The sequence below is a fragment of the Gymnoscopelus braueri genome (genome assembly GCF_963280865.1).
Source record: "Gymnoscopelus braueri genome assembly, chromosome: 16".
NCBI lineage: Eukaryota > Metazoa > Chordata > Actinopteri > Myctophiformes > Myctophidae > Gymnoscopelus > Gymnoscopelus braueri.
The window spans coordinates 41,041,736-41,063,679 of record NC_137616.1 but is presented as its reverse complement, the minus strand read 5'-3'; the positions used below and the strand labels follow the sequence as shown (position 1 = coordinate 41,063,679).

Sequence of the window (21,944 nt, the reverse complement as noted above, 5' to 3'; positions counted from 1 at the left end):
ATGACGCACAGAGACCAGCTTCCTAACTATTGTCTCTTTTTGACCCGGAATCTTCCAAAACCATTATTATGGTTTCCATTATGACCAGAACCAACCCAGAAGGGGAGGTACTTTATAGGGAAAAAAAAGGAAAATAGCCGATCTACAAGCTCACGCATCGTGAACGCGAAACAAATCCAGAACCTGCGAAATATGTTACACGGCATGGCACACGGTTCACTTAGTTGTTCCTGTAGTGGATAAGAGCTCTATGTCAGCTGTATGCTGTATTCCAGGTGGCTTGGTCCACTCAGCACTGAAACACTGGCCTGCTGGCCCAGTAGCCTGGATATAATATGCAGCCTAAACCCCCAGAAAGAGGGCTTTTTTTTTTGTCCTTTTCTTGGCTTTTTCACTGGCCAGCGAATTCCCCCCAAAAACTTTGAAAATGCTGGGCGGCTGTTAGCTGTAGAAAAAACAACGTGCTGTGACTGCTTGAAAGAGGAATGTTGTCCCTCCAAATTGTTCATTTGTTCCTCGTATTGTGTCGGGTGGATAAACTTTGTACATTCTGAAGTAAACTTCACCAGCCCACTGCTCTCACACACACGCACACACGCACGCACAGGCAGAGAGATGGAGAAATCATTCACGTCTAATTCCAACTGCCTTGGTTTTCACAGAGCCACCTTCTGCTTGGTGATGGAGTTTCTGTTGGCAGCAGCAGTGGTGGCGGTGAGGTCTTTGGGCGCCGTGACGGCGGCCGCGGGCGTGGTCTTCTTGATGGAGGTGAGGCGGATGTGGGAGGTGCACTGCAGGTAGCTGGCCTGGCGCTCGGGGCGGGCGTCTCGCCCGCAACGCAGCTGGCTGAGGACGCACGGGGGACAGAGACGATGATGTTAGTATACTGTAGGTGAAACGGTTTTACTTGTACTATTCAATGTAATCAATTATAATTATTTAACCCATTAAGACCTGAGGCGATTCTTTAAAAAAAATCACACCCAGTGTGAAGAGAGTGGTGCCTTTCATGAGTTCATTTCATTAGTTACTTTTTACAGACTTTGATGACTTCAATGTATTTTTACTCATTTTAAGTACTTTAAAATGTTTGTACAGATTTGTACGTGTTTTTACTCATTTTAACATTTTTTAAGTATTTTTACGCAATTTAAGTATTTTTACTCATTTAAAGTATTTTTACTCAGTTTAGGAACTTTAAAGTATCTTTACTAATATTTAAGTATTTTTACTCATTTTAAGTATTTTTACTCATTTTAAGTATTTTTACTCAAAAGTGTGTGTGTGTGTGTGTACTGTACTGTACTGTACTGTACTGTACTGTACTGTACTGTACCTGTACTGTACGTACTGTACTGTACTGTACTGTACGGTCTGTACTGTACTGTACATACTGTACTGTACTGTACATACTGTACTGTACTGTACATACTGTACTGTACTGTACTGTACTGTACTGTACTGTACTGTACTGTACTGTACTGTACGGTCTGTACTACTGTACTGTACTGTACTGTACTGTACTGTACGGTCTGTACTGTACTGTACGGTCTGTACTGTACTGTACTGTACGGTCTGTACTGTACTGTACTGTACTGTGCGGTCTGTACTGTACTGTACAGTACCTCTACCTGTACCTGTACTGTACGTACTGTACTGTACTGTACTGTACGGTCTGTACTGTACTGTACTGTCTGTACTGTACTGTACCTGTATGGTTGCATCTTTGTGTTGCAATCAGCCGCAGCTGTTGAGGCTGTGCTCAAACATACAGAGAGGCCGTGCTCATACGGACACACAGACGGACGGACACACACACAGACACGGTCAAATGTAGGAGTGGTTGGCACCACTCAAAAATCTAAATCCTAACAGTTTTTTGAAAAAAGCTCGCTACGAGCTTGTATATCTGCTATTTTTGAATAGCCAAAGGCATCTAAAGTGACACAGAAGCGTTCCAGGTATCAATGGGTTAAAAAAAACCGATAATCGACTTAATTAAAAATGATTGATTTAGGAGGTAAACAAATGTAATGTTAACTTTTTTCTGTCTTTTTTAACAGTGAAAATAGCTGATCTACAAGTTTGGATATTTTCACATTTTTTGTAAGTAGGCTACACAATAGGGATTACATCGTTACTAATCGATTTAGTCAAACTTTTCGCATCGATTCACTGATATAGAAAAAATTTGCGCTTCTCGACTATTCGATCAATCAAAAAAAGTTATAGAATAGATAGAATAATCGCTAACAAGATAATTCATAGTTGCAGTGGACGGTAACCGGAACAGTGGGCACCAGGTATTTCTGGGATTTTATTTTTTAAACCTTTATTTATTTTGTACACCAAAAGTGTATGCAGGTTTCTAATGCAAGGGGTAAGTAAAAGATGTGAGCACTTCTTCCATCACTGAACTGAACTATATATACTGTAGAAGTGGGTGACATTTTTCCCCCCATTCAAAGTAAAGGCTTAACATCAAAACATGACACTCTACATTATAAATGCCTATTTCCTGCAAAGATCTTTTTCTAAGCATCTGTAAAAAGCTGCCATTAAGATGGCAGATGGGGCTTGCAGTCACTGGAGGTATTATGACCTTATTATGAAGTAATCCCCAGTCAGATGAATTATGACTGGTATGACATGACATAATGCCCTTTTAGCAGATTTCCATTGGGAGCTGTTATTTTTTCCCCATAGGCTTTGTGCTGTTCCTTAGTTGTCAGGATTATTCTGCCAATCTTATCCAGCATGAAAATACAAAGCACATTGTGATGTTTATTTAATTGTTATTTGTATTATTATTATTATTATTATTATTAGTAGTAGTAGTAGTAGTGGTAGTAGTAGTGGTGGTAGTAGTAGTAGTAGTAGTAGTAGTACTAATAGTAGTAGTAGTAGTAGTAGTAGTAGTAGTAGTAGTAGTAGTATTTTTTTGTACGTTAGTTCATTCATTCACTTTTCAAGAGAACTTGCCTCCAGTCGATTTGATAGACTGAGCAAAAATTGGTTTTGGAAGAAGATTTCTATCCTGGAGTGAAAAAGTTCTCTGGACAAGTTGAACACAATGGCGAGAACTTGAAAAGAGATTTAGAAAATGGCTTGGCAGTGATTACCTTATTTTTTGCTGCTGTAGTGAATTGCTGGAGCAAACTAAAGTACTTTCCCACCCAGTTATTTTCTAAATGTATTTTTGAATGCTCAGGGGTCTATACATCACTACACTTCTGGAAACTTCCATTAGCCTACCTTTATCACAAAGTCACATCAGAAACTGCTTCCTAATATTGAGTGGCACTCTGATTGGTACACACTGAGCATGTCTTCCTATTACTGCTTTATTTGACAAATCCACAAACTGCAGTCAAACAAATGAAAGAGCAGAAATATGTCGACAGACAATATAAAAAATCCATTACAAAATGTAAGCAAATTAGATAAAATCCAATCAAATAAACAAAAACAACTTAATTGGATAGCAGAAAGTAATTAAAAGCAGACTCAATGAGGAGGAAAATAGCATCAACCATTCTTTAACAACACGGCAGGGTTTTCCCTGCCGTGTAAGTCAGATACTGGGTAAGTTAAAAGCCAAGTGTGAAGAAAACATTTACAAAAAGATGGTCCCCTGCTAATAATGATCTAAAAATAAAAGCTTATTCGCCTACGGTTGCCAAAGCCAAACACGCAGACCCCCACCCCAGTCCCAACCACTGTCTTTGAATTATTTTGCTTTTTAGTTACACAGTTACTTAATTATCTAATGTTTAACTTTTATTATTACTTCTTAATTGTGTGATAATTTGATTGACTATTTTGAGTCATCTATCTGTTTTGTCTTGCTTTGTTGGTTTGGCTTGCGGTTAATTGTCTCCGCCAGGCCGAAAGGCATGGCGAGAGAGTATGTTTTACCCTCCGTCCGTCCGTGTGTGTCCGTGTGTCCTGTCCGTGTGTTAGCAGCTAATCTCTGTCACCGTTGGTCCGGTCGCTGCGAACTGTGCACACACACTCCCTGGATGCCAATTCAGAACCTCTGCCTCAAATGTTTCACATGGGCCTGTTATAGCGCCACCTGGAGGCCGATTTGTGCGAAACCCATTTTTTTACATTACTCCTACAGATTTTATCCAAACGTCATGCAAATCGGTACACAGTATCTCTATAGTCATGTGATCAACACTGATCTGTTCGATTTCCCATATTCCATCCTCATTGGCTAAGGTTCGCTTCCAAAATTTGCAGGATTGGTCCGTTTTGAACAAAATGCCTCAAATCATGAACGCAGCTTGCGATTTCCGTGAAATTTCACAAACACATTCCCACTAGGCCAAGGAAGAAATGCCACCCTGTTCACATTGGCCTGTTATTTAGCAAAACTAATTTTTGGAACAAAATGCCTCAAATCATGAATGCAGAGTCCAATTGCCGTGAACGACCTAAGAATGAATGGCACCCTTTTCACATTGGTCTATTATAGCGCCACCAGGAGGCCACAATAACGTACCTGACCTGGCGGAGACCTGTGCTCCGAGGAGCACTTTTTCTAGTTTATTTTGGTTTTATAATATTTTCACTCAAACCCTAGTCTCGCGTGGCCAGACTGTTGCCTCCCACAATTTTCAAATGTTTCCGGTCATACAGTCTGGGACTCGGAAGCTCTGATCATGATTAGAATATAAACCGGATGTGAAGCCTCCTCCCCACTTCCGTTTCGTCTTTACAGTCACGCAAATTTATCCGACTATAAATCAAAATCATTTAAGTATATTTAGCTTGCTGCTTAGCAGAAATGGAAATTAAAAAAGAAAATGTAAAGACATTTTAAAATATATTTTCGTGAACGGAAGTGCCAGTTTCCTCAATCGGATTTTGGGAGTTGTAGTTCCAGACTCTATATAGCATTCGGAGATTGTGGAATAGTTGTCTGGCTACGCGAGACTACTTAAACCCCAGCACTGGTTGCGTCGCGTTGTGAGCTTGTCGATCTGATATTTTCAGCAAAAAGCTTTCCCCACAATTACAGAAAACAGAAAATACACTAGTATTGAGCCCTGAGGGACTCCGGTTACAAATATGGGGTTTAGGTGGTTAATAACAATGTGTAATTATTGTTATTGTGTTTTATGGTCATGTATATACAGTATATATATATAATACTGCAACACAACTGACAATAAAAAAAAGAGAAAAAAAAGCAAAATGGGCTCTAATGCCTGACAGTGCATCCTCAGTTCGATTCCCGGCCGGCCGGGCCATTTGCTGCATGGCACTCCAATATTTTCTCTCTGTTTCCTGTCTCTCTCCACTGTGACTAAGGCAGTTCAAGGAGAAATTTCACTAGCGGATAAGCCCCTTGAGATGGAGTATCTTGTTTTCGAGGGGGAGTTTCAATTTACCGCATTCAACCTGGTGCCCCTATAATGGGCATGTCATTATTAAAAAAGGCACAGGGGGAAAAAAAGAATTTCAGGTCGGCTATTTTCACTGCCCACCACAATTGACAAAATATAAAATATGATTTTGCTGCATTTTACTGCGTGGCATAGTATGAAAAGGACATGGGAAGTTAAATATGACAGTACAACTTCTAAAAACCCATCACAAGAGCAGGAAATGGAACTTGACAACACAAAAAAAATAACCTGACCTGTTGAAGTGCCTCCGGAAGCTCTCGCTGAGCATGTAGAGGGCGAAGGGGTTGACGCAGGACGAGGAGAAGCTGAGGACGCGCGCCACCAGCGTGATGACCATGTGAGCCATCGACACGTCCATCTCGTTGTAGTGGAAGGAGCGGTACATGTAGAGCACGTGGTTGGGGAACCAGCACAGGGCGAACAGGCCCACGAACACCAGCACGATCTTGGCCAGGCGCTTCCTGGTGTCCATCTGGTGAAGGAGAACATGGGGGAAGACCCAATCAGATTCACTTTTGAAAAGGCAGAAAAAGAGCAACATTTTACAGAATCGTACAGCCGGGTATTATCTTCTATGGCAGTGGTTCTCAGGGACCCTCAGGGTTCCTTGAGGAGGTTCCCAAATGGATACAGCCAGGTCTGTAACTCTGAGAGTGTACAAATGGAACCAAATGGACCCTCGTGGGGTCCATTTATGGGGGGTCTTTGAAATGTAGAAGTTTGAGAACCACTGCTCTATGGGAAACACGGGGAGGAGAGACAATAGGGTTGAGAGAGACAGAGAGAGAGAGAGAGAGAGAGAGAGAGAAAGAGAGATAATTTTTTTTTGATTAAAAAAAAAACTTTATTTTCTATTAAATCATGACATGTTTAAACATGGCACACATCAGTTACAACCTAAAGCAACACATAATTAAAAATCAACTGTTCATCCACAACAGAACACAGAGCCTCATTGTAGCACCACTGAAAAGTAAAAAACTCAGTATCATTCATGAGTGAATAGAACCCAAAGTCAACTCTGATTCTGGCCTTTACCAATGCTTTAAACAAGGGCAGCAGGCCCTCCCCTGAACCGTTCAACACTTGACTTTTCCTGCTTTTGTAAATGGCCAGTCTGGCCTGTCCCACAACAACATTCAAACCTGCCATTTATTTGCATTTTCTTTTTTTATAACCAGCACCAAGAATGAAAGCCATTTTGCACCACTCCTCGTTGCAAAAAAAAAAAGTGTCTTTACGATTTCAAACAGTTCTTGTAACCTGTAATATTCCATGAAACAATGAAAAATAGTTTCCGGCTCATCACAGAAAGGGCACTTATTGGACAGAAGAGAGGCCACTGCCTCTGTGTTGTAAAATCCTGGACCTGCTATATCCACAACATGTTTCAGTTTTACTGTCCCAGCCGACACCAAGCGCTGGGTGAGCCCAGGTCTGCTTCCATCCTGCACATCCAGTCGGGCCCCATGTGTTAAAGGCTCCTCAAGGAGCCAGTACAACGAAGCTGCAATTCACACATTCAAACTTACAGTCTGCCAAAAACAAAGATGCATCTAGCCCCAAACCTGCCATTCTCCTTAAAATGTTGGTCATTACTGATTTCCAAACCACATCATTGCTTCCCGTGAGGTACTCTTGTATGTACTGTAACCTGAAAGCTGCTGTTCTGCTTTCTAGGTGAATTAACCCCTGACCTCCTTCTTCCTTGGACAGATAGAGCACACTTTGTGGAACCCAATGCATGTTGTCCCAGAAAGAAAAAAAATTAACAGACCAGCAGGAGGCTCCATGCATTTAAGCCTGTGCCAAAGAGTTGATGCCAACAAATCATTAATAATCAGGACTCTTCCTCTGTATGACATTTGTGGTAAAAGCCACCTCCACTTTGCCAACTTCCCCTCCACCTTTCCACCACTCCTTCCCAATTATTTTCTTCGGTCTGCTTATCCCCTAAATAAACCCCCAGGTACTTTAAACCTCCCCTCCTCCACGTTAACCCTCCTGGTAACTTAGGTAAACCTGCAGACAACCTCCCAACTGCTAAAGCCTCACTTTTGGCCCAGTTTACCTTTGCGGATGAGATTTTACCAAAAGTATTGACTATATTCCCCAACCTTGTCACCTCATATTGGTTCTTTATGATGACAATAATGTCATCTGCATATGCCGATAACATAAAGCGTGTGCTAATATCAGGTATACTCAAACCATCAATTTTGGATCGAATATTATGCAACATAGGTTCAATTGACAAAGAGTAGAGCATACCTGACATTGCACACCCTTGCCTAATTCCCTGTGTTGCTTTAAACGGTTTGCACCAAACCCCCATTCAATTTCAGTACACTTTCAATGTCCTCATACATCACCTTAATCCTGCCAATAAAACCATCACTGAGGCCGTACCTCTGCAGAATTTTCCAGAGGTAACAGTGCTCAGCCCGATCGAACGCCTTCTCCTGGTCCAACGAAACCAGACCAGCATAGCCCAAAGAACTGGAGATGTCCAAAAGGTCTCGAATTAGTGACACATTGTCAACAATGGACCTGCCGGGCACGCAGTACGTTTGGGTCCGGTGAATGACCTGGTCCATCACTTTCTTCAGCCTATTGGCCAGGACTTTGGACAGCAGCTTTTACTCTGTGCACAACAGAGAGACCGGCCGCCAGTTCTTTATTTCCTGCAGGTCACCCCTTTTTGGCAACAGAGTCAGAACTGCCCTCCTGCAGCTCTGAGGCAGAAAGGAGTCTTTAAAACATTCGTTGAAAACGTCCAGAATATCCACTTTCAGTAAATCCCAAAAAGCTTTATAAAATTCAGGTGGTAGACCATCAATGCCAGGGGCCTTACCCCCCTGCATACTCTGCAGTGCTACATGTAGCTCCTCTGTAGTCAGAAGACCCTCCAGCTCTTTGTTGGTCTCTTCAGAGACTCTGGGCAGTCCATTGCAGAACAAGTCAAAAGCCTCCTCATCCTCACTGTACTCACTGCTATATAGGTGATAGAAATCCACAGCTCTCTCCCGGATGTCACCGGCTTCAGTGAGCAGTTGCCCTTTTGCAGAGCGCAGAGCATGAATAAATCCTTTTCTCCAGGCTGAAAAATAACTTTGATGGTGAGTCCATTAGGGCTTCGCTCTGGAAGCGGGACCGAACAAGCGCCCCCTGCGCTTTAGAGCCCAGCAGGTCAGCCAGTGCGGCTTTTTTGTATTTGAGGTCATCAATACTGCCTCGATTTCCGGTGGCTGCTGCAATATTCTGCAGCCCCACTATTTCTATCTCCAGATCATTCATGGATCTGGTGATGTTACGAGAGACATTGAAAGTGTACTGTTGACAAAAAAATCGTAATTTCCACCTTTCCACATTCCCACCATTGTTTCAATGAACCAAACTCCCTCTTTCTTGATTGAAAACCATTCCAAAGAAAAGTAAAACTCTCTCTAAAGTGCTCATCTAATAAAAGGGCAGTATTGAAGTGCCAATATGCAGATCTGTGCTTAACATTTGCGATAAATATAGGATCATATATTATCATGCATCTCTCTCCATACGTCAGTTAAAGTGTGAGTTTCCACTAGCCGCTTCATGGCTCGTTTTGAAGGACCATGAGGCTCAACATGATTCCTGTCAAAAAAATCTTTTTCTGTACAGTTAAAGTCTCCGGCCAAAAACAAGAACTCTTCAGGCTCACACTGATTCAAAATAATACTGAGTTCACTTAAAAACTGAACTCTAAAAGGTCCCAGGTTAGGAGCATACACATTAATAAATGCCATTGTAAAAAGTTCATACTTGGCACTGACCACTATTAGTCTGCCCTTTACTATTTCCTCAACCTCATAGGACTTGGGCAAGAAATCTTTGGAAAAGAGAAGTGCCACTCCACCACTGTTATTGTGGAGATGGGTTAGGACAACCTCCCCCTCCCACTCCCTCTTCCAGTCAATCTCATTCAAAGAGTCATTGTGCGTTTCCTGAACTAAAGTAACATTAATGTTTTTTTAATTTGACCATTTAAAAAAAACTCACTCTTCCTCACATCTCTGGCCCCATTAAAATTAAGTGTGGCAACCCTGAAATTTGATGTGGAAAAAAAACTACCAAAAATAAACCCCACAGAAGACAACCAGCCTTACAATGCATCTGTACTTTCATTACTTTTCCTTAGTTTCGTTACCATTTTTCTCAGTCTACATCTACAGGTATAGCCACCCTCTCCTTTTCCTTCATTTGAGATCTGACAGACTTTAAAAACAAATCTTCATTCTCAAAATTATCTCCAACTTTTACACCTTTCATGTTCTTGGTTATTTGCAGGAACCTTTGAACTTGCCGAATGTCATAATGTTTTTCCTGTTCTCACCAGACTTTTGTGCCTCAGTGAAAGGACCAAACAAAGACTGGCAAGACAAGCTAGAGTGAGGCTGGCTGTCTTCAACACACACATCCCCCCACTCTTCATCTCCTCCTCCCCCCTCCTCCTCCTCCTCCTCCTTCCCCTCCTCCTCCTCTTCCTCCTCCTCCACCTCCTCTGCACCTCCACTGTTAGGCACACACTCTGTCTGTTCTTGCTGAGCAACAATATCCAATTGTATGCCTTTCATTGCCTGAGAACCACTATAGTAAGGCGGGAATATGCCGTTTTCAATACACGATAGTGCACTTGGTGATACAAAGCGCGAAATTTGGCACAGATGTCCTTCATATGACCCTAATTGATAATCAACCTCTGGCCACGCAAAAATCCTAAAATTTCAAGATGGCCACCACCAGTTTTCAAAATGGCTGCAACTGGGCCAATGTTTTGGACTATATCACTTTGCTGGGGCTTATTTTAATTTATGAGAATATGTTCTGCAGGTATTTCTACCAAGTACAATAAAAAATAACATTAGGTTCCAATATGGCGGCATGTTTTCCAATATGGCTGCCGATAAATTGCAGAAATGTGCATCTGCTTATGGTTTATCCACATGAGCTTGTAGTACATGTATTTGTATTAATTACCATACACAGAATCCATTTATGGAACATTTGAAAGTGATTTATTAGCTTGGTAAAGCTTAGTGCTTACTTTTTGTTTTGTTATAAGTCATTATAAACACATTCTCATTTACAATGGTGGCTGGGCAGGTGACAGGCCAGTGTACTAGCAACTGCACCACAGAGGGGTGTGCAGATAAGTCCAAACTTAAAGCATTTGCATTGTCCAGAACATGCTTTTTTACATCCACATCGTGTCAGCTTCTGGCATAATTTGGCAAACAGGACTGCACAAGAGTGACTGGCCCCATATATGTCCTGCTTGGAATGCACCTCACTTGCATTCACTTCCTTGTAGGAACTACTTCTATGAAGTTCTATCGTACATTAGTACTATGAACTCCTCAATGACTTGCATATATTTATCATTTATTGCAACAGGTGTTGATCGCCACTGCTATCCCGTGTTCAGTAGAACAATGTGGGTTAGCTGTTGGCCAAGTGGTCGGATATAACAGTGTTAAATCTGCCGCTCGAATGAACAGCTCGAGCTCTGGTGCTTTGAGGTGCTTTGGGTGCGGGGAGGCGGGTCATCTAGCCCGTGCCTGTCCCGAGAGAGAGTCTGATGAGGAGTTCCTCTCCTCATCAGAGGCGGAGGGAGATGCACAGTAGGGCCAGGTTCATGGTCAAGATCATGGTCAAGATGGTGTGATGGAAGAGCAGGCACCGGGGACAGGAGAGGAACATAAGGAGCAGGAGGACAGTGGAGGACAGGCACAAACAGTGTTTAACAAACAATGCGCCCAGCACGGCGGCTGCCGGCTGGCCGCAAAACGAAAACTAAACTAGAAAAAGTGCTCCTCGGAGCACAGGTCTCCGCCAGGTCAGGTAAGTTATTGTGGCCTCCTGGTGGCGCTATAATAGGCCAATGTGAAAAGGGTGGCATTTCTTCCTCGGCCTAGTGGGAATGTGCGTGCAAATTTTCACGGAAATCGCACGCAGCGTTCATGATTTCAGACATTTTGTTCAAAACGGACCAATCCTGCAAACTTTGGAAGTCAACCTTAGCCAATCAGGATGGAATATGAAATATCGGACAGATGCGTCTTGATCACATGACTATAGAGATACTGTGTACCGATTTGTGTGATGTTTGGATAAAATCTGAAGGATTCATATCCAAAAATGTATTTGACATAAGTCGGCCTCCTGGTGGCGCTGTAAAAAGCAGATGTGAAAAATGCAGTGCAGATGTTTGAGGCAGTTTGTTCAAAACGGACCAATCCTGCAAACTTTGGATGGTAACCTTAGCCAATGAGGATGGAATATGGGAAATCGGACAGATCAGGGTTGATCACATGACTATAGAGATACTGTGTACCGATTTGCATGAGGTTTGGTTAAAAACTGTAGGAGTAATGGGAAAAAATGGGTTTTGCACAAATCGGCCTCCTGGTGGCGCTATAACAGGCCCATGTGAAAAAATTGAGGCAGAGGTTCTGAATTGGCATCCAGGGAGTGTGTGTGCACAGTTTTGCAGCGACCGGGCCAACGGTGCCGGAGATTTGGTGGTAACACACAGACAGGACACACGGACGGACACACGGACACACGGACGGACGGACGGACAGGGGCGAAAACATACTCTCTCGCCATGCCTTTCGGCCTGGCGGAGACAATTAAACGAAGTCCACTATGACACCTACTACTACTAAACAAACAATCAGAAAGAAAAGTATTCAGAAACACTCACTCCGTAGAGATAATAAACAAATACGCTCTCACCACAGAGAGAGAGAGAGAGAGAGAGAGAGAGAGAGAGAGAGAGAGAGAGAGAGAGAGAGAGAGAGAGAGAGAGAGAGAGATTGAAACTGATTTTGATGCTATATTAACTAATTTAGCTGGGGACCCCCTGGAACTCCCTTAAGGACCCCCTAGGTGGGACCCCACTTTGAGAACCACTGAGTTATGCAGTGTTAACGGACGGATGGCATTCAAACACGCCTCAGTGATGTGTGCCTGCCTACGCATGGAGGGAGGCGACTGCCTCTTGCCTAGGGCCACTAAAAGAACACACAAACACGCAAGCAGACACACACACACACACACACACACACGCGCACACGCGCACACACGCACACACGTCCACACGCCCACACGCACTCCCTACCCACAAACATACAGAGACGCAAAGGTCAACAGCATTTGTGAAAGTGCTACTCGATGTAACCGGATCTCGAGTGGAAAAGACTTTGCTCAGATGTCAACGCGCCTTAACCTTTTGGATTCACAGACCTCGTTATGTCCAACCAGGAGGGACTCGAGAATCAATTTGGCCGCCACCTCGCTCGATGCCGCCGCTACAGCTGCCGGAGGTTCAAGGACATCAAGTAACGATTTATGAAGCATGGGTTTCTTTTTAATTGGCCAACGCGGGCCACAGTGTCAAATGTGTTATCCGACCGCCACTGATAACATTTTGTTTTAATCATTATTACATTTTGTGAGTAGGTTCAGATAGATTTACTCCCTGATTTTGGAAACAGAGAGTACAAATACAGTATGTAACCATATACCATATGTAACCGTATTCTTGGCATGCCTGCCTAGGCTAATTCAAAGACTTTTAAAACTTTCCACAAGAGTGCTTTGGTCTTTTCCCTTTTTTGCCGTTCATACCAACATGTCTGTTGTTGCATGGTGAGAAGTTTGTTTTGATCATTTCTGCCTCCACCAAAAAAGGTTATGTTATTATTGCCCCATTTGGTCTCTTATCAGGAGAGCTCCAAAAGGTTACTTTGCAGAAAGGTTCGTCATGGGTCAAGGAAGAACTGATTCACTTTGCACAACAATTAGCTAAAAGGGCCATGCCAGGCATGGCTTCTCAAAGAGGCATGCATCTTCTGAATGGATGTGGTTGTCTTGTCTCGTGGAACACCAGTGCTGGCCTCCAACGCTGTGGCGGACAGATTTGCGACACCATGTGCACGGACAAACAGACAGCCTCATTACAATAGCAGCACACTGACTTTGTGTGGCTACTGCTGCAGTGGTTCTAGGGGTCTTTGAGGGGGTACCAGGGGGTCCCCATCTAAATGAGTTAATACAGCATCTAAATCATTTTAACCACTTTAACAATATTTACGAGTGGTTCTCAAACTTGATATGTATGGCTGCAGACCCCCATCTGAAAATGTTTTGTGCCACGGACCCCCACAAGAGATTTGTGATTTGAGTTTTGTTTTTAAAAATCTAAATTTAACACATTTAGTGCCAAACTGGACAGATGTGACAAGGGCCCAAAAAACGTACCTTCCGTCCGATCTTGAGAAAAAGGTCCATATCTCCATATCTTTATACCGTGGTGAAAACAAGCCATTTTCGACGGGCAATGATCCTATATTAACACATTTAGCCCACTTTGAGAGAAGCAATGCTATGATACGCCGGCCAATCTACAAGCTCACAACGCTTTGAAAATGCGAAGTGAGCTTACTATTCTCAACTACAAAAAAAATCTAACTTAAAAAAAAGGTTTGAGAACCGCTGCTCTGCAGAACCCGAAGGAGTAACAACAACACCTCTCGTCCTCCGTTAGGCATTCTGCTAGACTAGAGGATGTTCAGTCTCTGGAAAATAAGCCAGTGGGCCGAGCTGCAGTTTAAACAGCAACAGGACATTAGGCACTGCTGCTGTGTTCTGGTGTTCACTGAAACGTGACTGGACTGTGCTGTCCACTCCGGCACTCCGGCTGGCATGGGGGGTTGCTCTAAACCACTTAAACCTGTATACTTTAGTTGAACGGTGTCAACCCCCAGGGATCTACCCTTTTTCCCCTCAAATTTCAAAAAAAAATAATCGAATAGATCTACCAGACTGGATACTTTCGGCGACTGTTCGGCGACTGTATGTCTTTGAAATTAATTGGTATCCAAAAATGCGAATGCTAAAAAAAACTGTACTTGATTATTGTCCACCACTGCTCCCTAGTGAGTTTAGCCCCCACAGGCTGATTATTCTCTAGCCCTGGACCGTTAATAAGAACTCACACCCAAGTGCATGCAGATCTTACGAAGTCTGTGTTACACATAAATGGTACAGTATACACACATTGAAGTGTACATTAATAAGAGTTCACCAGCATGTATCTGGGTACAGTGTTGATTTTGACAGCAAATTTTGATTTAGTTTTAGTCATAGTCTTTTGAATAAAATTCCATTTAGTTTCAGTCATATTTTAGTCATCTGAAATGTTTTAGTTGTCTAGTTTCAGTCGACTAAATATCATAAGATTATAGTCGACTAAATCTACAGTTGATTTAGTCGACTAAAATGTATTTTGGCGGTGCCTTGATGGCGTCGTAATGTCTGATTTTACACTTGGTTGCATGCTGAAAATAGCCGATCTACAAGCTCACGACGCGTTGTGAGCTTGTAGATCTGCTATTTTCAAAGCGCAACACCCGAGCACAACCAAACATAAAATGACTTGTCTTTTAGTTCTACTGGATCTCTTCTCCACTAGTCCCTCACTAACATTTTTGTCTAGTTTTTATTTGTTGACGAAATTGTCAATATATTTATGAAAAAAGGTAGTCGACAAACATTTTTCGTCATAGTTTTAGTCGACAAAATCAACACTGTCTGGGTACCAGCTTAACAACGCTTGCCTTATCTCGTTAATACAGAAAAATCACTCTCAATTAAAGTTACAGTAAGTGATGATGCTCAACTTTTTGCGGTTGTGATTTGCATAGTGCTGCTTTGTACGTGTGCGGGTTGACTTACAGTAGTCAGACAGGTTTTGGCAGATCCCCCAAGAGCCTAATAGGCATCTGCAGTTTGTCCTGTTCACAACTCGATACCCGCATAAAACATGTGTGCGTGCGTGAGTGTGTGCGTGCGTGCGTGTAAAGCATATATCTGCCCCATTTGTATGTGTTTGGTGGCCAGCTAGTCCATCATAAATCTTCCTTGTATGCCTGTAGCAAATCCTCCAACCACGTGACAGCCCACTGCATGTCTCATTTAGCCCATTCAATCCGGGGACGCATCTCTGTCATTTTTAGATTTCTTTGGCTATTCAAAAATAGCAAATATACAAGCTCAGCTTTTTGGGGAAAAAAATCGTGAAAAGGTATGCAAATCTTTAAATATATATTTTTTAAAGCGAACATTTGTAAAATATTTTGTTCCAGCCAGGGACCTTCCAAAATCAAAGATTTGAGTTACAAATGTTGGCTCTAAAATATATATATATATATATATATATATATATATATATATATATATATATATATATATATATATATATATATATATATATTCGAAGATTTGCACATATATTCACGATTTTTCAAAAATTGCAGATCTACTAGCTCATAGCTCATATGAGCTTGTATATCTGCTATTTTTGAATAGCCAAAGACATCTAAAAATGACAGAGATGCGTCCCCGGATTGAATGGCTTAGAGGGGAGGAGGGAGGGGATGGCTGGGTGACGGTGGGCTGCCAACTTCCATTAGATGCTTGCTTTGGGGAAAGGCCTGTCTTCCTCGTTACCTGCAGCAGCATTACAGAACATTAATCAACCCTTTTTTTATCTATGCTCTGAAAACTGAATAAGTCTAATGTACATTAATATAGGACCACTGAAGCCTGACACTGTAGTCGTATACGATGAAGTATAACTTAAAGCTGCACTATGTAACTTTCCTCTTCTACCCCGGATTGTGGTAGAAGAGGTGTGGTGCTCACACTGTCAAGGACCCCCAAAATGTATTTGGCCGCCGACCCCCATCTCAACATGTTTTGTTCCAGGGACCCCCAGAAGTAAAGAATAAGAGTTAAAACATTTCGCTTTAAACAATATATATTCAAAGATTTGCACACATTTTCAAGATTTTTCAAAAATAGCAGATCTACAAGCTCGTAGCGCGGCACTCTGTGCCGCGCTATGAGCTTGTATATCTGCTATTTTTTTTAAAGCCAAAGTGTAAAATAATGCTTTTTAGCTCAAATGAAAAAGTGACACAGATGCGTTCCAGGTCTTAATGGGTTAATATGCATTAGTGAGGACCAATTATATGAAGATACATTGAAAATGGGTGAAGTTGTCCTTTAGACATTTTCAAGCGTGACTATAAAAGTAAAAGTTAAAGTAGTTACTGTCACCAATTCCGCATTTTGCTGGGGACCTCCTAGAACCCCCACAAGGACACCAACCCACATTGAGAATCACTGGCTTACTTGGAAAGAAAAAAAATACTTCAATGATATGTTATTAATAAAATCATAGTGTTTTGCCACTTCACTCATGTTTATGTAAAACTAATAGGCTCTACCAGTGGCTGTGTCTGTTATGAAAAGATCAAATTCACGGTCCAGCCTTGAACATGTACTGTAGAGCCACGCTTGGCTTATGATGGAATTCATGAGCCTTGACAGTAGCAGCACAGAGACGCTCCCCTGTGTGTATGTGCCAGACTGAATAAAAAATACCAAAAACGTTCCTACATACAAATTAAACAGGAACGTTTTTCACTTGACTAATTTCAAGTACCTTTAAAACAGTGCTTCACAAACTTTTTTTATTTCAAGGACCCTCATTACTCTGAGTGTACAAATGGAACCAAATGGTTCCATTTACGGGTCCCCAGACCCCCCTTTGAGAACCATTGTTTTAAATAATTATTAATGAATTAATAATTATAATCAGCATTCTTATGCTTTATTTCTTACGAGAGCATAGAGAGAGAGAGAGGAAAACAAGAGCAGAGAGAGAAAGAGAGATGTAAGACAAGACCGGGAGTCGAATTCTAACTCCAAATTTCACAGCTCACAAGGAGCATTTTTGGTCTGGGCAGTACATGGCCTCTCTCTCTCTCTCTCACACTCACACTCACACTCACACACACTCACACACTCACTCACTCTCTCACTCTCTCACTCTCTCACTCTCTCACTCTCTCACTCTCTCACTCTCTCACTCTCTCACTCTCTCACTCACTCACTCACTCACTCACTCACTCACTCACTCACACTCTCTCTCTCTCTCTCTCTCTCTCTCTCTCTCTCTCTCTCTCTCTCTCTCTCTCTCTCTCTCTCTCTCTCTCTCTCTCTCTCTCTCTCTCTCACACATTTGTGCTGTTGAGCGTCTGAGAGCGTATTTGTTTATTATCTCTACGGAGTGAGTGTTTCTGAATACTTTTCTTTCTGATAGTTTGTTGAACGATCTATGATGAATAACAATACACCCAATGTAATGTTCCAAGACTTTACTCTTCCTATAAAGGCGAGCCACAAACTTCAAATGAACTGCAAACAAAAACACAAACACCAACTCAATATTCAATTTGATCTTTGGAACCTACCAATCAGCAACCACTCCAACATAATAAGACTTTCAGTTAACAAAAAAAGGAATTCAACATAACATGGTACACCCCAGTCCTGGATTTTAAATTGCGAAACAAATTGCGATTCAAACAAAAGGTCGGGTTGCTTTGCTCTGCTGCAAAGCACTTCAGCCTAAACAGTAGAAATACATACAGATTTATCATTTTTTTCATGTCTTTTTATTAAATCAATTGATAATGTTCTACCACGGCCGACGATAGTTTTCAAATGTGTGCACGAAAGCATGTCTGCCTCTAGGCAGTCAAAACTAACCCCAAGCCTAATCCTAAACTGAGGGAACATACTGCAGGGCTGAGGGAACATAGGCATGACCCCGTAGAAAGATGTGGTCTCTTCTCGTCGGGAAGATAAGGTTGTTCTTCTCGTAACCCGTTCTGTTCAATTCCATATTGTGTGTGATTTTTTCTATCATCAGGCAGTTTTGTTATGTTCTTTTTCCTGATGGGCTTTTTTGTTATGAGCATGGTTGGTATCCCTTTTTCCTTTTTTTTTGTTTTAATAGACAGGCTCAAAGGACGGACCAAGGGGGTTTTAGGATCACAAATTGAATAACACGAGCACAATGTTCCCTGTAGCGTGTGCCCGTGTGCCCACACGTACACGGCCGAACGTTCACATCTGAAATTATGTCGTGCACAGAAGAGTAAGTGAAAAAAAAAAGACGTTTGCTAAAAGAAAGTGTCCCCGACTCCAAGTCTCATCTACAGTAATACCCAGCCCGGCATTTACACCCACTTTAGTTGCATACAGATTACACAGGCGACAGAAAGGTCTTCTGTGTGTGTGTCTCAGTCTGTCACTCAGTTCTACTACGTGACCTACGTCACCACAAACAAACAGTAGCCACTGTTAGCTAAGCTACACAACAAGCATGTACTCACATTCTGCAGCGTTCTCTTAATAATAAATCATGACGAGTCAGCCTCCTAAAAAGACGAAAGTTATGGACACCACTGACCCAGCCAAAGCAAGGAAGAAACTGCTCTTTTTTAGGACTGAATGGCTGGCGGAGTTCTTTCTTTCTTTTTCTGATGAGAAAGGAGTTACAGTATCTGCAAATGTTGTGATGCCAAAGTTCCAGGTGACTTTTCTGAGGGGAAATGTGGAACGAATTGAAAATGGACAAAACCCATCAGAACGCTGCTGGAATTTTACGATGGCGCAAGCAGGGCGTTGGAATCGGTGCGTTGCGGTTGCAGAATGCAGAGGAACGACGCAAAAGGAATGAACAGTCGCAAAAGAAAAATATCCGACAGCCAGCAAGTTCAAGTGCTCATTGACAATGCACTACTCTGCATCGAAAAAAATCCATGATCATATGCAAAATATGTGAGTATACCAGAACACTGGCGGAGCAAAAACTATACTTCCGAGTTTGTGAACTCAATCAACGACATTGTACAGAATGAGATATGTGCAATATTCTAAATGCCATGTGGCATACCTTGATAGTAGATGAGAGCACAGACATAACAGTGCACAAAATGCTAGTGCTGTAAATCAAATACTGGGAGGCAATCAACCTCAACTACAAAACTGAGTTTGGTGGCATCATTCAGTTAGTTTCTGTAAGTTAATTAAGACGCCAAATACCACATCTCATAGAACAACACTGTGTGGCCCACAGGGAGGACTTGGGCATTGATGATGCTTGGAAAGATGTGCCTTTGATGCGAGAAGTGGAAACTCTTCATAGAAGTGTGTACAACACAGTTCTGAGGAACTACACTGTGCTTGAGGAATACAGCAGAACAACAACATACAGTGATAATGGAGTCCCAGTGGCAAAATACTGCTACAAAAAGCTGAGTAATCCAAAGTACAAGGTTACACTCACTGCTCTTGGAGATGTGTTGAGCGAGCTGGCACAACTCTGCCTTTCTCTTAAAAGATGCAACCTGAGGGTGATGGAAGGGCATTGCCTTGCAAGAGCAAAGATCGAGAAGCTGCGTTTGCAGTACCTGAACGATGCGGGGGAGTCTGATGGGGATATTACCAGGGAAATTACTCTGTTTATTCACAGCCTGTGTGATCACAGGCTGGATGGACGCTCGTTTTCCAGTGGATGGTTTAAAAGAGTGGTATGCGTCTGACATTGCAGCATAGAGTTCAGACATCAGTTTTGACTACGGATCAACAGATGTTGCTGTGCTGGCAAAGAAGTACCAGGCCATTCTCCGCCCACAGCCTATGCATGCCATTAACAGTGAATATGCTGATTTAAAGGACATTTGTGAGACACAAACTGAAACAAGGGACAATCAGCACATTCTCAAAAATGGTGGCTGCAACACTTAGATGTGAGGAGCTGAGGGACATCTCAAAGCTTGTGGACATTTGTGGGACATTTCAAGCATCCAGCAGACTGTGAAAGAGGATTTAGCTTGATGAGTCGTATCAAAACAACATCAAGAAATCGTTCATCGTTGATTAATGACTCATTCTACTCTGTTTTCTAGAACAAGCAGACCAGACCAGAGGAGGTGAGGATTCTGCTGCCAGCATGCCAGTACTATGTACATCAATAGATATTGGACTTTGGACTTTTTTACCAGGTGCTCGAAGAGCGCCGGGTCTATGAAGAGACTGAACTACTAGTCATCCTCGACAGATTCGCAACATGTTTACAATCATTGGCTGTCCTGGCTGTCCTTCACTCCTTTAAGCCAATGGGGACACCTCCCCGTTTTGCCTGTCCTTTAAGCCAATGGGGAGACGGGATGGGATCATACGCCCTCCCCTGTCTCTCTTCTCCCCCCTCTCCCCCCCTTTCATTCACTCTGCTGCGACTGACGACCGTGTATTACCACCCGGCCGTCACGCACGCACGCACTCACTCACTCACTCACTCACACACACACACACACACACACACACACCTCTGCGACAGGTATTTGTTGTTGTTGTATTATGTCTGAAATAAACAGAGTGCTACTTGGCTCTTCAACGAGAAATACATCTCCGTAATGTCTCTGCCTGCACCTGCACTCCTACAATTTCATGATATGCCCGTACAGTGAAATTAACAGAATCTAATGGCTCCCTCAAAAATCTATCAAACCTTGTTATGCTTTGGAAAACTGTTGGCAGTTATGTCACTATAAATGTGCTGTGAGTCATAGTCAATGAGCTAACCAGACCATTGTTATGGTCCTTTAACTCAGTGGTTCCCAAACCTTTTCAGCCCGAACCCCAAAATATACATTTGGTGTCTCCACGGGACCCAAACATACAAAGATACATCATGAATTAATCGATTACGTACGTAAGCCCTATTTAATTCGTGAAAATAGCGCACACCGCTGTTGCATCGACAATAGGTCGGGAAAATTGGTCCCGAGTCCCATTGTTACGGAAACACTGCTGAAACTCATCTCCTTTCAAACCTCATCCACTTTGACCCCATAAGTTCCACTCGTGCTTCTTTGGTTGGACAGAAGCAGGTAGGCCTGGCTGGGAGACATGACAAATGATCAGTCTGTTTGGATGGTACACATGATCCTGCTCCTCCACTGCACTCCATCTGCCTGTAGATCTGCCACCTCCATCGAATACGTACGTGTGCATCACAAACCACCAGTGATCAATAATCTACAATGCACTGTGCCAGGACTGCTACTGTTCCTCTTTGGCCCTAGGATGTGCCCTGCTGTGCTGACAGTGCGCTCAGTGACAGGGCTTTGTTGTGGGGGAAAAAAAGATTACAGAAGATTGTGCCACAGGTGCCACAGGCACTCTTGTTTTTCATCAAGAAAGTAAAGCAAATTGTCCTCCACAAGGATAAGTGAGTGGAGCAGCAATGCTCCACTTTGCACAACGACGTGGGTGGGACATCGTTCCACTTGGCAGAGTCAATCCCCTGTCTAAGGGTTCAATTTGCTGGGGGGGGGGGGGGGGGGATCGGAGGGAGGGCATACATCTGCTTTTTATACCCCGTGGGGATGTGTTTTTCTTTATCCCTGCTTGGTCAGACTGAATTCAATTCCTTTTGATAGGCTACTTAGTATTGGATAACATCATATTTAAAAGGTGTGTAAACCACATTAAGGGAAAGAATAGAGTCTGCAATTTTTTTCAATGTTCTCCTCTGCCCTGCACCTGGATTTTTTTTAAATG

General features: G+C 42.6%; 1 protein-coding gene across 1 annotated transcript in view; it reads right to left on the bottom strand.

Moving 5' to 3' along the window:
• Positions 1 to 656: 656 nt before the first annotated feature.
• nmbr (neuromedin B receptor) overlaps positions 657 to 21,944 on the bottom strand; it is a gene marked incomplete at both ends in the record, with an annotated part of 129,664 nt that continues 108,376 nt past the window's right edge. Inside the window, 2 exons of the mRNA XM_080452829.1 lie at positions 657 to 846; positions 5,654 to 5,892. Coding sequence (XP_080308955.1) covers positions 657 to 846; positions 5,654 to 5,892 — 429 coding nt within the window. The remainder of the gene's footprint in view (positions 847 to 5,653; positions 5,893 to 21,944) is intronic.